Genomic DNA, 19,270 nt, shown 5'->3' with positions numbered 1-19,270 from the left:
AAGCTCCAGCCTGGTGGGAAGGCCCAGGGAGGGAGAAGCAGCACTTGAATTTGAAACTCCCTGGTTTGGGGATAGCAGCTAAAGCTTTAAATGGACTTGTCTGGATAGACATAAATGTTGGAATACACTTCTGTTCTGGGGTGTCTCTTGTACCTCAGAGTTTGAGAGTTGAGACATTCATACACAGTAACATCACTCTTACATGTTAAATCAGCTGCTCCAGCTGAGGATAAACTTGGAATACATGTTAATTCATTGCTTAAATTGCTGCATATTTGAATGCTTATGAGAATTAGATTGGTGAAACTCTTATTTATCAAGTCCTCCTTTCCACCCTCTTTAAAGAGGCATGGATATATGATATGTGTCTTTTTCCAGGCTTAGAAACTGTTGGAGAAAGCCAGAGACAGTCTTTTCTTGCTTTCTCTAATGGAGCAATGATTTGCTGCTTTGGCTTCTGGGTTTTGTGCTACATTCTTTTGGTGTGGCTTTTAGAAGGAGAGGTTTAGAAGGGATTTTCATTCATGCCTAATAGAAACACCTAAGATGCCCATAGCTGTGTAAGTTGAACTCCTGAAAAGAAGATAAGTGACCTCAAGAGAAATCAACATAGAGTACCATATTAATTCTAGAATTCTGCCTTAATTTTTTCTTATCTTCATAACCCAAATTAATTCTTAATAATGCATTGAATTTAATCCATGTCAGTTTAAAAATGGTCATTTCAGCCTTACTTTCATTAGGAATGACTAGTTCAATACAAGAGTTTAATCTTTTCAAGACCTTAAATGCCTGAGAGTGTTCACACACTTCAATTTGGTTTTGAAAAATTGTCTTCACAGGTAAAATATAAAATTGCTGAAGATCACAAAAAAGAATTAAGAGAAGAAGTCCAGAAAATAGAGACTATGTACAAAGAAAAAGAGAAGAAATGGCAATGTGAAAGTGAGGCCCAGAGAATCCTAGCAGAAGAGAAGTTATCACTATTGCACACAGAACTGCAAACCAGAGCAGAATCTGAGAAGCAGAACTTACAAAAACAGTTTGAAGTCCGTGAAGCTGAAATGATTCAACTTCAAGATCAGCAAGCTGCCAAAATTCTGGAGCTGGAGAAGCTGGTGAAGGAGCAGCAAAACAACTTGCAGCAGCTGGAGGACAGCCTTGCAGGTGCCCAGGCTGTGCAGAAAGCTCAGCAGCAATATGAAGCTGACCTGGAGGCAGCCAAAGCCCTCATGGCAAAAGAAATGGAAAAGGCCACACTCTGCCTGCAGGAAGAATGTGCACTGAAACTCCTGGAAGCACAAAACAAGTAAGTTTCCCTTAGAAGTTCACTCATTGTTAGAGTTGCTTTGTCTTACTTTAGACTTCATGAGTGATAGTGCAAGGTAGTCACTTGATGGCACTATCTGTAAAGGAATTTCATCTAGTCTAGCAACTAAAATGTAGTCAAGTTTTGCCTGCTAGGAGTACAACAAAGCTGGAAATCAAATAACAGCCTTCAAAGAGAAGTGTAATAGGATATATCAGTGGAAAAATTCTCTAAATGCTTTTAAACAATTGGAATCAAAGTCAACAAGCTTTTCCTGGTGAATTAAGCTTGTGCTAACCATTGAATTAGGGTTAGCACAAGCTGAGGTTGATGGGGCCCCCTTTGGTATTCTTTACTTTGGGTTACATGCCTAGAACTCCTGTTTTTCTTCCCCTTCCTACACCTGTTGTTTCAAGTGAATTAAGGGAAGTAAACAACATCTTGTTGGTATTTACATGCATTGTTTCAAATTGATCCCTTCTTCCCTCCCCAAAAATATGTTCACAGAACAAGACTGGAGAAATAATGACTGTAAGAAAGCATTGAAAGCAGCAACTTAACTTTTAGATAACTGGTTGTTGTTTTTTTTTAGTTATTGGTGCCTGCATGCAAAAATGCTCTAGATACTGGTTGCAGTAAAAGGCAGGTACTGAATTTTCTGCATCAAGCTTTAAGCAGAACTCAGCTAGGTTTGGAGGAGCCCCCAGCTGTCCCACATAGACCTCCACAGTGGTTTTATGTCTGTCTTTACCAGATGTTTTTAGAGGTGGTGGTTATGACAGTTCATTTATTTGCAGACAACACATTTGAGATGTACTACCATGACAGTATCTCATGGTGTGTACATTGCTACTTCTCAAATATATTTCTTTCTATTTGTAAGTTAATAGGGATGCCAGTTTGTGTAGTAATAACCAGCTACTCGCAAGTGACATTGCAGAAACCTTTAATTATGTGGCTATGAAATCATCATTGTGGTTTACTTTGTATTTAGTTCTGCATGTGAAGCATCAAGTAAAACTTGTGGAGACTAAGTGAGGTCTGTTTATTTTCCTTGGGCTATTATTTATTAGCTCAATTATTGAAAAAAAAACCAGTTACTTTTTTGACAATATTTTCTTAATTTTCTTGGAAATAATACAGGTTTATGGAGGAGCACAAAGCAATGACTCAGAAATTCACAACTGAGCAAGAGATTCTTCTCCAAAAGCTGAAAGCGAAACATGTGGATGAGCTGGAACTCCAAAGTCAGCAGTTAGAGGAGAAGCATAAGCAGCAGATTTTGTCTCTGACAGCTGATTTACAGGCAAAACACCAAGCTGAAATTGAGACACTTAAATCTACACTGGAAAGCAAACAGCAGATTCAGCTTGAAAGTTGTGTTGCTGAGCTACAGGCAAAGCATCAGGCCCAAATCGATGAGCTGGAGGTTAAGCACTTATCAAATCTGGATTCCTTGGAGTCTTCCTACCTATCTGAAATTCAGACCATAAGAGATGAGCACTGTAGGGCTCTGGAGAAGCTACAGCTGCAGCACAGGGAGCAGCTCCAAGAGCAGGATAAAATCCATCAGGCACGACTGCTTCGGGAGATTGAGATGCTGAAATTGAAGCATGCTGAGGAACTTCAGTTTGCCCAGAATAATTTGAAAATTGAGCTAGCTACTGCTAATATGGAAAAGCTTAAAACCATGGCTCTTGAAGCAGAGGAAGCTCACAAGGTGAGTGAGAAAGAAAACCTGGCATAGGAGGTGAAATTTCATGACACATTGTGTGGAATCGCCTTTTCCTTTGTTCCCAGGGGATATTTCCACAACCTCTTTGTGCCAGCACTGACACATTGTGTCATATTATGAACTGAAACAGGAAACCCCAGCTGAAAATTAAATCCATCTGTTGATTCCTGCCCCAAATGCTCAGCCTAACGAATTTTCTATATCATTTGTGGAAAAGGCACAAATGAGGTGTGTCTTTTAATGTGTTTAAAATTGGAGGATCTCCATTTTGTTGCTCAGACCTTCTCTCCCTGGTAGAGCTGTTGTGTAATTCTTCAGAAAGTGGTTAGACCAAAGTAAATGCAATTGTGGAGGTTAAGTCACATCTCTAGGAATCTAAAGATCTTTCCAAATAAGTAAGGATTTACAAAACTTTTGTTAGATAAGAAAAATAAACCCATTTAAATGTTTTAGAGAATGTTATATATATGTATGCTCATCCTTCATGAAACAATATTGTTCCTGTTTATTTTAAAAGCCTTGATACAGCAGGACATGTGCTTCACAAATGGGTTGCAAAGATAATTGTACTTGTTTTTTTTCCCTCCCCCTTTTTAAATTACTGCTTACACAGGATGATCTGAACACAGCTCTTCGAAACCAAAGGCAGTTGCTGGAAGAGGAAAAACGTCTGGCTCTGGATCTGTTACGTGAGCAAGTGTTGCAGATGGAGGAAAGGCACAGGAAAGCACTCCAAGAGCTTCAGGAGCTTCATGAGGCAGATATTAGGAAACATAAGGAACAGTTCTCCAGGGAGCTGGAAGAAGAACTGGGGAAACTCAAAGCACAGCATGAACGAGAGCAAGAGGTCAGAATGCTGCTAATACCTAAACCCAAAGCAATCCATGTTTTACCATTAAAAAATTTCCATTTTATTCAACTTAGAAATAAGGCTGTACATGTAGATGGTTTTGGAATATTTTTTTAACAGTGCTAACAATAAGAAGACACAATTTGACTTGTGCAGATGCCAGGACCCACTGGTGTTATATTACACTCATATAGTAGGAGAAGTCACAAACAAAATGAGCTTTATCCAGCTAGAACCACAGAACACAATTAAAATATTGCTAACTTGTGCTTTTTCACTTATTAAATTGAAAATTTGATAATGTTCCTAATAACTCTTAAATAATTTACAAAGAAGAGATTGCCTGGGGAGGAAGCTTCATTAGTTTCCTGGGAGGTTCTCTAGGTCATTCAGTCTTCAAGCACATCATCCTAGAAACAGGATTTCTGTTCTGATGACTACAGTGACTCTTGTTAGAGAAAACAGTAGGAAAGAAACCTCAGATGACCAAAAATGTCTCAAACCTTTCACTATTGTATCCCAGGATAATTGCATTAGAGATGTGTAATGCTTGCTCCCATTTGAATAAGGGAAATCACATCTTAAAATATATGCTCTCCCTGTGTTTCTCCCCCCAGTTTCCCCTATTTTTTTAAATTTCTTTTAGAGCAGTGTCTGTTGGAAGGAGTAAGTCAGGAATACTTTGTTAGTCTGACCTGATGGTCTCATGAATACAGGAGATACTTGATACCTAATGCCTGCTTGCTTATCTATTTTTATCATCTGTTTTTTTTTTCTATACTCAGCATGGTGACAGACAGCAGCCCTGTATGACCTTGAGGATTGTGAATGTACCCTTCAGAATTTGGTTTAGCTTGATGGATTTGGTTTTATTTTTCCTTAATTCTAACACTATGGCTAAAATATGTTATATTCCTTCCTTGTCTGCAGCTGTATGCTTCTGCATCAGCTTCTGAAGTAAAATCTGTGAGAACAGCTCTTCTGGCTCAGTTTGAGGAGGTAAAATTGAAGCAGCAGCTCCAGTTCCAGGAGGAGATTGAGCTGTTGAAGTGTCAGTCAGAGTTGCTGCTGGAACAGCAGATTGCACAGCTGAAGGTAGGCTCTGGTGAAAATGCTCTTCTGAGTAAGCAATGGGAGTGTTTCAGTGAAAAAAGAGCATTTGGTTTAAGATTTTTGTTCTTCAGCCTCTAAAATGGAGTCAGAGAGAGATCTCTCCCATGCTTCACAATGTTAGAACTAGAAAAACAGCATTGGAAATCAAGCAGTGTTCTGTGAGCAATTGTCTTTACTTCAGGGTTGTCCTCAAGTCCTGAACTGGATATGAGGTGTTCTTCAGCCAAAACCAAAACAATCAGTGGAGCATGCTCTAAGCACCATTCCTTGTGTACACGTTCAGTTTGTGATTTGAGACTTTCTTCTTAGTGTCTGCAGAGACTGTGTCCTTCTATCATCCCACATCTACTGCACATACTGTGTCTATGTGGCAAAATATTCAGTATTATCTAAGCTTTTACTAACTGTGTGATGGCAGTGAACTCTGCCTGTGAGATACTTTGTTGTTACTCTTGTTGCTGATCTCTGCTTTCATGGTAAACATCATGATAAGCATTTTCAACGCGTTTCCTGCCTTTGGCCCTCTGTGTAGTCCTGATCAGTGTTTGACCTCTCTCTACTTGGTGCAGCTGTCTTTGGAAACAGAGGGCACAAGTGTGTCCTGAAAAGCTGCTGCAGGTATATTTGGCACTGCTGTCCTCAGCTGAACCCCAGAAGCTGGGACTGGACTGAGGGTTGTGCAGAAACTCCAAAAATGATCCCTGCTGTTTTCTCTTATGCTGCCTTAATTAGCATTTGCAACACCAGAAATTTCACTTGCTGTTGCAGCTGTCTGTGGATTCAGCTGGGTTTTTTGCCTCATATACTTGCTAACCAGTGTTTTGTCCCAGAAGAGACTGGCTGGATCTCCTTGCAATGTCAGACTGAGCTGTGCTGTGGGCTGATACAAGTTTTTACAGCAAGCCTTTCCCTTCCCACTCCCCTGTGCTGCTTATGCAGTTCTCTTCATGCTAGCCCGTTCCCTTGGTGTCTTCCCTCTGCCTCCCTGGCAGATTTGAGGTATTCAGAATTGCTGTCTGTGCTCTCTTAAGTGTTTCTGAGAAGAACAAGCAGGCTGCTTAAGAGATTTTGTCCACAAATGCCATGTTTTAGGTCAAGGAAAGTCATCCTACCCCTTTGTGTCAGCCCACTTTTACCTTCCTGCTAGAGCATGGGGCACAGACTGGCTCAGTCTTCTGCAAAGGATCTGTGTCAGCTCAGGTGACTGCAGGTCTTCTGCTCTGAAATCTTATTTCTTGCCATGGGGAAAAACTGTTTTCTTGACTTGCCAATGCAAAAATAGGTGGCCATCATGTTGGAGTGTATTAGTGTTCATAGATAAAATTGTGCCTCATCAGTGCTGAGTACAGAGGGACAGTCACTACTCTGGTTCTGCTGGCCACACTATTTTTGATTTTAAACAAAGTTTCAGCATAATTTTGTTGTTTTGAGGTGTTGATGTGTAAGTTACTACTTATTATTCTGAGAGGCAAAATGTGTGCTTCTAAGGAATACAGAAAAAATACAGGGGATGTTTGAGGGGTTTTTTGGAGGATGGTGGTGGTGTTTGGTTTTTCTTCTCTCAGTAAATCCAAGTCTATGTGATTTCTGCAGGAAGAATTTGAAGCTGAAAAGAAGGCATCACTACATGACAAGGAGCAGATGTTGATTCAGGAGAGGGAGAAGGCACAGGCTGCTCACCAAAAGGAACAAGAAATGTTATCAGCCCAGCTGCAGGAAAGAGCAGCAATAATTAACCAGGTGTGGAGAAAATACTTTAAAACTAGATTTTAAATGTGCTTTTAGGGTTGTATTTTTGCATAGGGCTCTCTGCCTCAATGTGTGTAGAGACTGAAGGTATAATTCTTGTGGTATGTTAGACTAGGGGGAAACAGAGTAACACTGAGAATTTCCTGACTGGGAATGCTTTACTCTTTCAAGCTCTTCTTGTAGGACTTGGTGAGGGTGGAGAACGTTGGCATGGGCACAGAATGCTTTTCTGTCTTGGCAGTTTTCTCCCAAATAGATATTTTGACTTCTTTGCTAGTTTACTGATGAGACAGAGTTTCTGACAAAGGCAGTAATTTGTTTGGCAGCAGAATCTGGAGGTGGGGGTAGGTATACACATACAAATATGTATTTTTATTTATATGTAATCATATGTTTTAATCTGATATAGGTATAATCTGAAAAAATAAATACAAGGAGAGAAGTAATTTTTCTAGAAACTTGTTTTCAAGTAGAGTTTATAAAGCCAAGTTTAGGTGAAATTGTTGACTTCGTTGTGTTTTCACTGTACTTCCACAGCTGGAAAAGGAAGTGGCCTCTTTCAAGCATGAAATAGAGGAGACCAAGTCTGAACTGAAGACACTTCTTCAGTGGCTGGGCAGGGAAAACCAAGAAGGAGAAAATTTGCTGGCCTTGCTGAGGTCTGATATTGAGCACTCCAAGGAGGAAAGGTTTGTTCATCTTTGGTTACATCATGCTTAGTGCTTTTCTATTTGCTTGTTTTCTCACTTCTCTTAAAGAAATCAATAACTAGGCAAAATTAAGCCAGCTCACAATAGTAGTGTTGGAGGTTGATATATTGTTTTTATTTGCAAATTATTATGAGGGTTTTTTATATTATCAACTTGTTCTGACAATAAGAGCAAGTTGGGTTTTTTCTTGCTCTTTTTCTTTCAGCGTAATGAAGACCTTGGTGTTTTGGGGTTTCTGCTGTCTCTAGTCTTGGACAAATCTAAAAAAATGGAGAGAGGTTCTGTGACCAAGAGGCTTTCAGATGGAGTGGATTGGTTTGACATGTCACGGGGATTAGAGAAGCTGTCATGTTGAATAAGCTTCTAGAATTCCCTCTCTCATCTTTCAGAAACTGGCTTAGTGTTAATCTCAAACTAAAATACTTTCATAAATGGAAATAGATAGAATAGAAACATTTTCATAAATAGAAGTTTTGTTGTCAGGTCTGCCAGAACACCCTCTAGTTGTTTGATGTCACTGCTACTGTAGTAGTAGACTTCTTGCTCCTCCTACTGTAGTAGTGTCTTCCTTGCTGTTGCTTCCACAGGTATGGAAGGCTGAGATGATTGTGGCTGTAGTGTGATCTACCTGTGGAGATGACAAAGGTGCTTTGCTGTGATGCCTGAAGTTTTAGCTTTTATATTTTTCAGATTCTGTGCTGCTTTAGTGTGTAGTTTTGAGCTTCATATTAAGGGATGGTGAGCTCCCTTCACAGAGCAGGGAGACAAAACAATTCCTTCTCTAGCTGGGGACCAAGGACAAATGATTGACATTTCAGGCCCAAGAGCACAAACAACATGGACTGAAGAGAGAAAAACAAGAAGGATGGGACTTGATAACCTAAAGCTGTAACTGGACAATGAACTCCAATGTGCAAATTCACCAGAATCTATAAAAGTGAGAGACCCTGTGACCAGTTGTCCATTTTGTGACCATTTTGGGCCCATCTTGAGTGTAGCCCTGGCTGGGCTCTTGTGCTGCCCAAGGTGGATCCACTGAGGCCTTTTAATAAATCCCTACTTTATTCTTTAACTCTGCCCAGCATCTGCTTTAGGTCAGCCTTGACAAGGCATCAGCTGTGCCAGCTCTTTAAAAATGACCTGGTTTTTGTGAGTCAACTGAATGATCTTCACTGATAACTGCCCAACCATGGCAGATACCCATTTTAGACTGTCAGGCTTAGAGTAGGTTCAAAGTATCTTTCAAATCAAGTGTGTGCAATTTTTTACATGTTAAAAATGTTTTTGTTCTAGGGAAAAACTACGTGAATCTTATCAGCACGTTTTGAAACTGCTGATGGAAGTCGTGAAGGCCACGGTAGTTATTGAGGACCTTATCTGTAGCAAGATTGGTCTTTGCCTTGATGACAGTCTGGCTTCTGGAGATTCTAAAGAAGCTCAGAGTATTATGGAAGAAATGGGATTCATGCAGTATTTCAAAGCCAAAGAAAACCATCATCTAGTAAAGGGTGAGTACAAATCAGCAAACCTGGATGTAGATATCATATCCTTGAAAACTGCCTTTTGTATGGATGAGAATATCTCTTTTTGCAATGTTTGTGTTTTTCAAAGCTGGTCCACACTTAAGATAGTGTCTACCAGTGTTCTCTCAGTTTAATTCTTTTAATAGTGCAACTACTACAGTGTTTGAAAAGCTTGGATAAATCATGGGGCAGGAAAGATGGACTTGGTGAAAGCAGAGTTCCTGGTCCTGATGTATAGCACAAGATTGCAAAACCTTGTGGAAAACCCTCATGATTTTTCAACACTGCATTGTTGATGGGTCCAAGTTTCTTGTGGTGCATGTCCAGGTCCATGTCACTGCCTGATGTCAGTCATCTGTGTGGCCACTTTTGTGGCCAGCTGTCACTCTTCTGTGTTTTCCAATCACTTCCTTGTTTGCAGTAGAGGAGCTGCTTGATGAGACTCTCACAGAAGACAACCAGCTGTCTCCAGGGACTGATGAAGTGTCTGAGTTGAGCCAATACTTATGTGAAAGTGTTTTTGCAAAGCCAGAATTGGCGTGTGAGAGTGAAGGAGCGATACTGAAAATCTGTCATCGTTTGCGCACTGCGGTGGAGAGACTTCTGGAACTGGTTACAGAGTCAACTAAACAAGTAAAGCTTTTAATCTTTTAAAAGTGAACTAGAGTCACCCTAGTCTGGTGGAAGATGTCCCTGCTCAGGGCAGGGGTTTGGAACTAACTGGTCTTTAAAGGTCCCTTTCAAATCAAACCATTCTGTAATTTTGCATATAACATTGGAAATGTGAAATCAGTTTTCAGGCTGCATTTTTAACCTTTTAACAGATCCTGTGGGAGGGCAATAGATTGGTCACCTTAAGTAAATTTAAACTGGGATTTAAATTCATTTGGTAACTTCAGGAGACCAGGAGTTTTTTTGAGGGTCTTTTATCACACTTCTCATTGATGCTTTTTAAAAACTGATAAGTAGGTTCAGGAAAACTCAGTCCAATGTCAGAATGCTTGGGCAGTATGTAGATAGCAGCAAACAAATGTCCTTGTAATTATATGCTTTAATTGTGACAAAAGGAGATGCACTTACTGAAGTTCTTTTATGAATGCACTAATTCCATGCTGACTTTTGCTATGTCTAAACTGCACATCTGGGGTAGATTCACAAGCACTGTGTACATCTGAGGATTTAACTTAGTGTGACAATAATTAGCTTGTTGGATAAGGAAGTCCCTAATTGAAGAGAAGATGGGAAGGGGAAAAACATGTCTGAAATTAGCCTACTCATTAGGTATTTTGGGAAACCCAGAGATGCATCTGGTGAAATTTATATTCACCATCTTCAAAAATGCCTCTTAGAATGAGGTGTGTAAATTTACTTTTAGGTACTGATGATGCTTCTACTGATACATAGCTAACTTGTGGTTGAAGCACTTGCCCAAGCCATGGCAGATCTGGATTCTAGGTGACCCTCATCACCTGTGATCCAGCATACTTTGCATGCTGGGGGTGTTCCTTGGAAACCTGATGATGTATGGACTTCACTGTCTATTAGACATGACTGAATCTCTTGAAGAATTTAAGTGTAAGGATGCTTTGAATTTCAAGTGGCTCAGTAAGTGTCAAGTTAAGCTGTTTAGCCAATAGGGAGGTGTGATGGTGTTCACAGAGGTCTAAGGATGAGGGAAGAGACGAGGATGACTCCATGTTTCACAAGGCTTGATTTATTATTTTATCATCTATATTATATTAAAACTATACTAAAAGAAAGGATTTAGTCAGAAGGCTGGCTAAGAATAGAAAAAGAAGGAATGATAACAAAGGCTTGTGTCTTGGATAGAGAGTCTGAGCCAGCTCACTGTGATTTGCCATTAATTAGAAACAGCCACCTGAGACCAATCACAGATGCACCTGTTACATTCCACAGCAGCAGATAATCATTGTTTACATTTTGTTCCTGAGGCCTCTCAGCTTCTCAGGAGGAAAAATCCTAAGGAAAGGATTTTTCATAAAACATGTCTGTGACAGGGAGGCATTTCTTTTTATGCACAGTGAAGAAACTTATGTTCCTAAGCAAGACTTGTGGCAAAAATACTGCTATGCAAGCACAGGGATTCACCCAAGTGTCCAGAGGTGTTGGGTAAAGTCAGCTTAGTACTAAAATGAAAGTTCAAAACTTTGAACTTAATGCATAAATTTTATTAAAAATTTGAGGAGTTTGTTGCAGAGTCTCTAGTATTATTACCTTGCATCTGAGGTGTGATGCTGGGACAATTTTTGCCTTGCAGCTGGAGAAGATGCATGAAAACCATGCCCAGTTTGAGGAGGAGTTCAGCCGCCGCAATCGCGAGACGGCGCAGGTGGTGAGCCAGCACCAGGAGCTGATGGAGTGCCTCAGTGAGGAGAGTGAGGCCAAGAACCAGCTGGCACTGGAGCTCCATAAGGCAGAGGGTAAGAAATGGGTTGCAGTGTCATTTACTCACAGCTTCTTCCTCCCAACATTTATCATGTGCTTTCTGTTTCCTGGGTTTCTTGGGCTCTAAATCTAACATTTGATCTTACTTTCTGGAGATTGTTTCTTGAAACATCAGCTCTTAGCAGAGGATGTGTTGGAAGCTCATCCCAGGCCATCAAAGCTTAGTGATCCCTGTTTGAATCCTACAGATTTGGAGATACTTTGTGATGTGTCAGCCTCATAAAATCTTGATAATCTTAGAATACATTAACTAGTATGTTTTATTCCTTAAGGTAGTCAAAAGCCTAGCTACAGTATAAAGATAAATCATCCTTTACTACTTCCTTTTTATGTCACCTTGCATTGTTTGGCAAAAATTTAGTCATGTTTTCAAGCTGCTTTTTCCCAGTGGATGAGTTTGTCTATGGCTTTATTTGCTTTCTGACTTGGCTTCCAGGCATTATTGAGGGCTACGTTGCAGAAAAAGCTGCGTTGGAAGAGGCCTTAAACCTGAAGGAGGAATCTGAGCGTCGCCTTGTTGTGGAGCTGGAGAACATGAGGGAGCGCTTCCAGGAGCTCACCCAGGAGCAGGCAATTCTTGGTGAGTAGAGGGTTACAGCGTTCTTAGCACAAAACAAATTTTTCTCCAGTCAGGGCACCTTGTAGTGTCCTCCTGTCATGGATCAGAGGTTGGCTCGATGACCTAATGAGCAGCTCAGACTGGTACACAGGTGAGAGGGTCTTCCTGTAAAGGCAGAAAGCTCTACAGACGTGGATCAAGGTCTACAGGAGCTTTGGAGCATGATAAAGAGGAAATGCCTGAAGATTGGCACTCCTCTGTATTCCATACACTCCTCTGTATTCTATATGTTTTTGGTGGTCTAGAAGATGAAATGGATCACAATGCCCTCCCTATTCATCTTGTCCATGTGTCTGTGTTTTGATTTCTAGGAGCCCCTGTTGCTAATGTAGCACAAAAAGAAGGTTCAGGTTTGTAATGACAAGTGTGGATTTTTTTTCTTGCTGTGTTGCTGTAACGCTGACTGAATGAATTGGTAACTTTAACAATGAGGAATAGTACTTAATAATTAGGCCTGACAGGTTACTGGGTTTGTAAGTATCTTGGCCATAAAAAGCTATGACTTCTGTGATGCAAAATTAGCAATATTCAGTTAAATAATGCATACTTTAAGTGAAAAATATTTTTTGCTGCTATCAGGCCTAAAGCGCATTGTGCCATTGTCTTTGTTTTTGCCAGCTTCATTTTTTTTTAGAGGATGGGGTGTGTTGCAAGCTGGCTGTGAGCTTCTAGTGATACAAAGTCAGCTGTCAAAATGAGTAAATTAAGTTAAACAAGGGAGGGGGAAAAGAAAAATATTTGAGATGATGAAAAACTGTGCTAAAAGAAGTACAGCAAGAGCTGAAGGGAGATCTAAGGGAGATGAGCGAAATGTAACTGAATGGATTGGTAGGTCAGAATGAAAAAATAAAAAGCAGAATGGTAGGGAAGGCTAGTAAAGAAATCAAAAAAGAAACCAGAAATAAGCAGGAAAGATCTTTAGGCTTATGCACTAATTTTGAAGGTCAAGTGCTGTAGTCAAATTTGTAGATGCTAAATTGAAAGAAATGTTTTTTCCTACTGAAGGTTGCATAGTTAACTCCTGAGTGGCTAACATTTAGGTCTGATAAATTCATAGTTGACGTGATTATTTCGTGGCCTACTCAAAATATAATTCTCCTATTGTTTTTTAGATTCATTTTATTTATACACATGTATTTATTCATAGATTCTTGCATATTCACTGTCTCTTATTTTTGGACTTTTTCTTTTCCCCAGAGAGTGTGAGCTGAGTAAACCAAATCACTCAGGTGAATAAAAATTTACGTAGGTAAATTCCTGTTAGAGTCAAAAAGCTCCACTGAGTTTTCTTACCCATTACTGACTGTATCTTTATTCCTTCTGTCCATTCAGATCTCCCTCAAGCACTATTTTTAATTTAACCTATTTTTGGTGTCCACCTCACTGTCCTGCAATTTGCTGCTGCCCTCTGTAGAACAGAGTTGGTTATGGTGTATTTTGGGATTGACATTCTCCCAGGAGCTGCAGCCCAGCTCCTGCCAGCAGCTCCTTAGAACTTGAACAGTTACTTTTGCTGCAAGGGCCAAGTCCTGAAATCCATCCCCTTTCCCCCACCCCAGCCATCTGTAGTACTTTTCCTCAGATTTGGAATTGTTTGTAGTATGTGGAAAACGTGATAAATACAAATCATATTGCTTGGAGCTGATTGATATGGGCTTATTCCTTGAAAAGCTGACATCTCCTGTTTTTCATGTGGAGTACTAATGTGAGTAGAATGGCCTTGCTAATGAAAACTCTCTTGGAATGGAGCTTGGCATTTGCTGATGATCTGGGGAGTGGGAAGGAGTGTGCTGGGGACTTTTCCAAGGGGAATTGCATGATGTGCAGTAGCATTAATAAAATAGGTTTGTCTCTACAAAGAAACAAATCTGTGAGCTGATGATCTCTTGGTGTGTTGCTTGAAATTCTATTTATACACTTGGGGAACGTGTGCTTAAAAATTTTTTAAAATTTGTCAGAAAGTTTAGAGGTTGCCAAAATTTGATACCTGCTTTCTATGAAATACTGCTGACTCCAGGTAAAATCTGCTTGCCTGATTATTTTTTTCAATTAATTTACATTTCTGTCTGAAGAGGTGACTGTGTAGGTCAGTGTTATCTAATCAGTATTTTGTTCCTCATAAAGCACTGGTGTTCCTCTGGAAGCTAAAAAGAAGCCATCAATGTTTGTTAGGATATAGCAGGCAAATTTCTTGTGCTTGTTTTCCCAAATACCAGTTCTGTTCTCTCAGGGTCAGTCTGAATTCCTTTGGGTGACCAAATATCTCCATCATCATAAATATCTCTAGCACCTGACCTTGCCCTCCTCTCTGCACCATGTGTTAGTAAATACACTGTAGAGTGCTATTTTATTCACATTATTCCCTTCTCTTGGCAATAGACACTCTCTGTCATGCAGCTGTGGCTGGGATTGGAAGTCTTAATAGAATTCAGATATTGTTGGGTTTTGTGGGTTTTTTTCTGTTGCATTATGTGATGCAGATAATAGATGATAAGTACTATACAGCTCCAAGGGGACTGGGAGAGAAATTAGGGCAGAGCCTTCACTTCATGCATTCTGCCAGAGCCTGAGTTACATCCACAACCAAATGAACTTGTGATTATTTAAAAATAAAGTAAAAAGTAGGGAGTGTGGCACAGTGACTGCTCTGTGGTTATTGCATGGGCTATAATTAGTGCTTGGAGTGAAATGTAGTTGGAGTGTAACTGTAACCCACAACAGGATTGCTGTGGAGCTCAGGAGCTCATGTAGTCCATGTTTGTGTCCCAAACTTTCCTTGTTTCTCTTTGTCTGGCATTTTGATTTCCAGAGCCAGTGAATGCACAGGTTCTTCACATGGTTTTCCATTATCCTCACTGTGGTGACATTTTCCCCAATGTGTACTGTAAATATTGTTGCATTATTCCAAGCCTGTCACACTTATATCTTTTCATACATGAGCATGGAAATATTAATCATTTTTTGCTTAGTATCAAGTGTCTAGAAATGTCATTAAGTATCCATGGATAATGAAGCCCTAGAAAAATGTTGTAGGTAGGCTGTGGTAGTTTTTTGTAATAGCAGCTTGTAAAAGACATTATGTCAGAAATCATGTGGGTTTTATTGGTCATATTTCAAAAAGGGAAAAGGGAATTGTCCATTCTGGAAATTGGGCTGGATCTTTTCTTAGGGTCCATGTTGCATCACAGACTTACCTTTAACTTGTCACCAAAAACATTTGAGGTAAGTAATAGAACATGTGAAAAGTAAAATCATGAGCTCTTGCAGGACCTTGCTTTGATACAAAATAGGTTTCTTTTCATGCTCAGCTTACTAACTATATACACAATGGAAGTAGCTTTTGTCCAAGAATGGTCACAGTGAAGTCTTCAATTTTGGTCTCCTAAACAGTGTATTCAGTGCATCCATCTGATTGAAAATGCAATTTGTAGCTGTAAATTAACTCGTGATATCTTGAACAATTTCAGCTATGTACATTTCCCTTTTTGGTATCTCTTCTGCAGTCTGCATAGGGAAAATTTGTGCCATCTTTTTTCCCCAGGTGTTTTCTTCCCTTTATAACCTGAGAGCTGGAATGATTTTCTTTCATGATTTTTCTTTGGTTTTTAATCCTCACTCAGGTTCAGAGGAATACAGTAACTTTGTTTTTTCATAGCAGCTGGCTTCAGGGTCAGGCTGGGCACCAGTGGCCACTGGAAAGATGCTCTGGGTGCTGCCTCACCAGTATAGAGGGCAGCAGCAGTGTCCAGCTTGGCACAAGGCAGGAGCCATGGAGAAACCAGCCCAAGACTGGATATTGGATGGGTACAGGAGGATCTTGGCATCAGAGTTTAGAGGAACTGAGAATTCTTAATTAAGGAGAGATTTGGGACAGAAGTGTGGCAAGGATTTAAGGTAGAGCAGTATAGGATGTCTCTTACAACCCACCTCAGGAATAAATATTTTTTATTTGTTTTGATGCTGTCTAAAATACCCAAATTTCATCTCATCTGAAATGCCTGACTTTTGTACCCTTCACTGACAGCTTTTATTGTTTTTGTATTCTTACTCAGGTCTTCTCAAGGAAGTAGAATTTTTGTCAAAGGAGAAACTTGAGCTTCAGTGTCAGGCAGAGAAGGACCATTCCAATTTACGCTCTCAGATGAAGGTGTTGGAGGTGGAACTAGAGGAGCAGCTGCAAAGCAACCAAGACCTGGCTACAAAGTTACTGGAGATTACTGAATTAAAACAGCAAATTGAAGTGCTTGAAAAGCAGCTCAAAAACCAGCGGCAGTTCATGGATGTAAGTAAGAAACCACATTTCCATGAGTTTGGAGGTGGTAAATTCTCATCCTGGTTTGAGACATGCAAGGTGGTTCCCAAAATGGGCTCTATTTTCTGTTTTGGTTGAAATTAAGACCTTGGCGTACTAGTCTCATGAAAGAAAAAACAAAGTTAAATTTTTGGTTCAGTTTTTGTAGTATTGCAGGGTAATTTTTCCTTTTTATTAAATGATAATTGTAGTTTATGTGTATGTTGTAGTCAAGAAGATGCTTTCTCTTTTTTTTATTTCCCTGTCACTATAGATATGCTTTCAGGACTACTAGAAGGTAGTCCTGATTAATTATTAATTATAAGTTAATTATTTTTTAAATTAACAGTTTCTTCACCACAAAAACACAAACCCAATTATTCTTGTACTCAAGACTGCATTACAATCTTCAAAAATATTTTGATTCTCTCTGCCTGGGTTTACAGGAACAAGCCATAGAAAGGGAACACGAGCGCGATGATTTTCAGCAGGAAATTCAGAAATTGGAAGAACAATTAAAAATGTCAGCAAAATCACAGACTTCAGGACAGTCCAGAGAGCAGAGGGTGAGTAAAATCAGCCTTGGTGGCCAACAAGAGTTTATTACTATTAAATACCAAACTGTATGTTCTTGATGGTCTCACTCTTGGGAGAGTTTTTTCCTGTGTTACCCAGAGAGCAGATTTTTCCCCAGCTGATTGAGCTACATTTAGGCAATGAGGGTACACTTATATTATTTGTTATGGAGGTGGAAAGAACTGTTTCAGGTGCTTTACATTCAAGTTTCTGAGTCTGGTTTAAAGGAACCCCTGGGCCTGGTTTAAATGAACAAGGAGGACAGCATTACAGCAACTCCACTCTAAAAAGTTCATCTGAGAAATTACTTTTGAGTTTGAAATGTGTTTATTTTTTCCACCTAAACAATTGTAATAGAGATGTCATTTGTCTGCATGCCTCATCCTATTTAAGTTTATAAATGAGTCCTTGTTTACACAGTTTTGTTTGTTTGATGCTTGGCTTCAAAGATTAACTTTTGCCTTTTTTTTTCTTTTTGATTGGTTGGTTTTTTTCACATAAATGAACATTATACAGAACTATGAATTGATTCTACAGGTATGGAAAACAGCATGAATGTTTCAGCTTTTCTCTCCTTTTCCTTTCAATCTCTTCTAGATATGCTTTAGCTTTTTTCCTCTTCTTGGTATGTCAAGGCATGACTTGGAGCTAAGAATACAGGTTTTAGGGTGGCAGAATTCTTGCAGGGAATGAATGACTGCTTTCAATTTCATTTCCTGTACATAAGTACTTAGCTCTCCTGGCTTATTGCTCAGAGGTGTTACAGGCAATTATTCACTGAAACAGCCTTTTGGTATAAAAGGAGAAGTTTAGGTTTGGAGCATGAAACCAAGATATTGGAATGGTGATGATAAAACTGTGCCTTTTGTTTGTCAGAACTTGTCAAGTAGTTAATTTCATTTCCATCTATTTGTGTATAGTTATGGAATTGTGTGCCTCAGTGTTAGATTTGCACATCCATGTCTTCAATAGGAATGAATTTCTAGGGAATGAATTTTCCATGCTGGAGGGCATAGCTGAAAAAATGAATGCTGTACCTTTGCAGTCTCTCTCAGAAAAGATGAAAACTTAGTTGGAGAAAAGCACACAAGGATGGTAACTAAGCAAGTGACATTTGTAGGGTAGGGTGAGATATGCAGGCATTCTGTGCCAGGAAATGCCAGTATTTGTTCAGTTGTTTAATGCAGCTGTCACATCAGTAAGTGCTTAACTCACTCCAAACCAGCTCAAGTGAACTCCTCATCTCTACATGTAGCAGTTATAACAAGTTTCCCCCTCTGGTGTTTACTAGGTACAAGGTATATACTTAATAAAGTGGGATTATTGTGTGAAAAAGAGTCCTTACTGGTTCTTGGGAGCTGCAGTGTGAGAGTGAAGGTTATGTGGAAGGGTTTCTCAGCCACAGGATTGCAGCACCAGCTTTCTAACTTTTTATGTCTTAAGTGTCAGTTTGGGATTCTGATGCCAAAATCTGGTAGCATTTGAAAGGTTAGACTTCTAGGTGATTTTTCTATACCCAAAGGTTATCTGTAAGGCTTGTGTTATGGTTAGTTGCTGTTGAGATGAGAAGGGAGTAAGATACACAGTCAAGGAAATGTTAGTGCCTGTAGGCAGCTTGAAAATGTAATCTTCATAATTTTTGGTTTTCTTAATCAGTCTCCTACACTCTCCTTGTTTATTATTTGACTCTTGGTTTGCTCAAGTGTGTTTTCCTGCACTATACTTTGAAGGTGTAAAGATCTATGTTAATGCAAAGAATTTGCATTTCATAATGTTTGTGGGATTTACACCAGTGCAGACACTTTTTGATGAACAAAAAAATTATTTTGTAAAATCCCATCTTCCTTGCTCATGGGTATTGACTAAATTACTTGTCCACTCCCACTGCTTTCCTGCAGCTTGCTTTCACTATGCTAAATGACTTTATCACACCCTGAGATAGTCTGTCTGTCACACCAAAGCTCCTAGCCTTGCCTTCACCTTGGTTACTGGGATCAATGAATGACTGTTTTCCTGCAGCTAAAATTCCAAATTTGTATCCTCTTCATGTTGAAATGATTTTTGGAAAGCGAATTACCTGTCCTCTGTTGGCTCCTGTGAATCTGTCTGATTGCATATTTATCCTTCAGATCCTGGTATCTTCCTCTAAACTGGAATTCCTTGGAATACTGGAAGAGAGTTCTGAAGTTACGGAAATAAATCCACTGCTATTATTAATAACTCACATAATCTTGTTGGGTTTTAATCTGATAGCCAACTAACCCCATCACCAAAAGACCCCTTCATCTAGTACTCTGAGAGTACTGCAGATATTGGGAGAGTAATCAAA

The 19,270-nt window shown here is 39.6% G+C and overlaps 1 protein-coding gene across 9 annotated transcripts in view; it reads left to right on the top strand.

The window, feature by feature from the left end:
* Window positions 1–19,270, top strand: part of PCNT (pericentrin) — a 70,329-nt gene that overhangs the window by 24,492 nt on the left and 26,567 nt on the right. For 6 of the 9 annotated variants that reach the window (XM_058027616.1, XM_058027612.1, XM_058027615.1 and 3 more), the window contains 13 exons: window positions 843–1,309; window positions 2,453–3,029; window positions 3,658–3,891; window positions 4,825–4,989; window positions 6,601–6,747; window positions 7,294–7,445; window positions 8,760–8,974; window positions 9,411–9,622; window positions 11,268–11,430; window positions 11,892–12,035; window positions 16,127–16,356; window positions 16,812–16,931; window positions 17,458–17,478. In XM_058027616.1, the coding sequence (XP_057883599.1) occupies window positions 843–1,309; window positions 2,453–3,029; window positions 3,658–3,891; window positions 4,825–4,989; window positions 6,601–6,747; window positions 7,294–7,445; window positions 8,760–8,974; window positions 9,411–9,622; window positions 11,268–11,430; window positions 11,892–12,035; window positions 16,127–16,356; window positions 16,812–16,931; window positions 17,458–17,478 (2,847 nt within the window). The remainder of the gene's footprint in view (window positions 1–842; window positions 1,310–2,452; window positions 3,030–3,657; window positions 3,892–4,824; window positions 4,990–6,600; window positions 6,748–7,293; window positions 7,446–8,759; window positions 8,975–9,410; window positions 9,623–11,267; window positions 11,431–11,891; window positions 12,036–16,126; window positions 16,357–16,811; window positions 16,932–17,457; window positions 17,479–19,270) is intronic. The other 3 variants (XM_058027614.1, XM_058027611.1, XM_058027610.1) reach the window with 2 other exon arrangements.

This window comes from Melospiza georgiana, chromosome 7, assembly GCF_028018845.1.
Source record: "Melospiza georgiana isolate bMelGeo1 chromosome 7, bMelGeo1.pri, whole genome shotgun sequence".
Lineage (NCBI taxonomy): Eukaryota > Metazoa > Chordata > Aves > Passeriformes > Passerellidae > Melospiza > Melospiza georgiana.
This window is presented reverse-complemented; position numbering and strand designations above follow the sequence as displayed.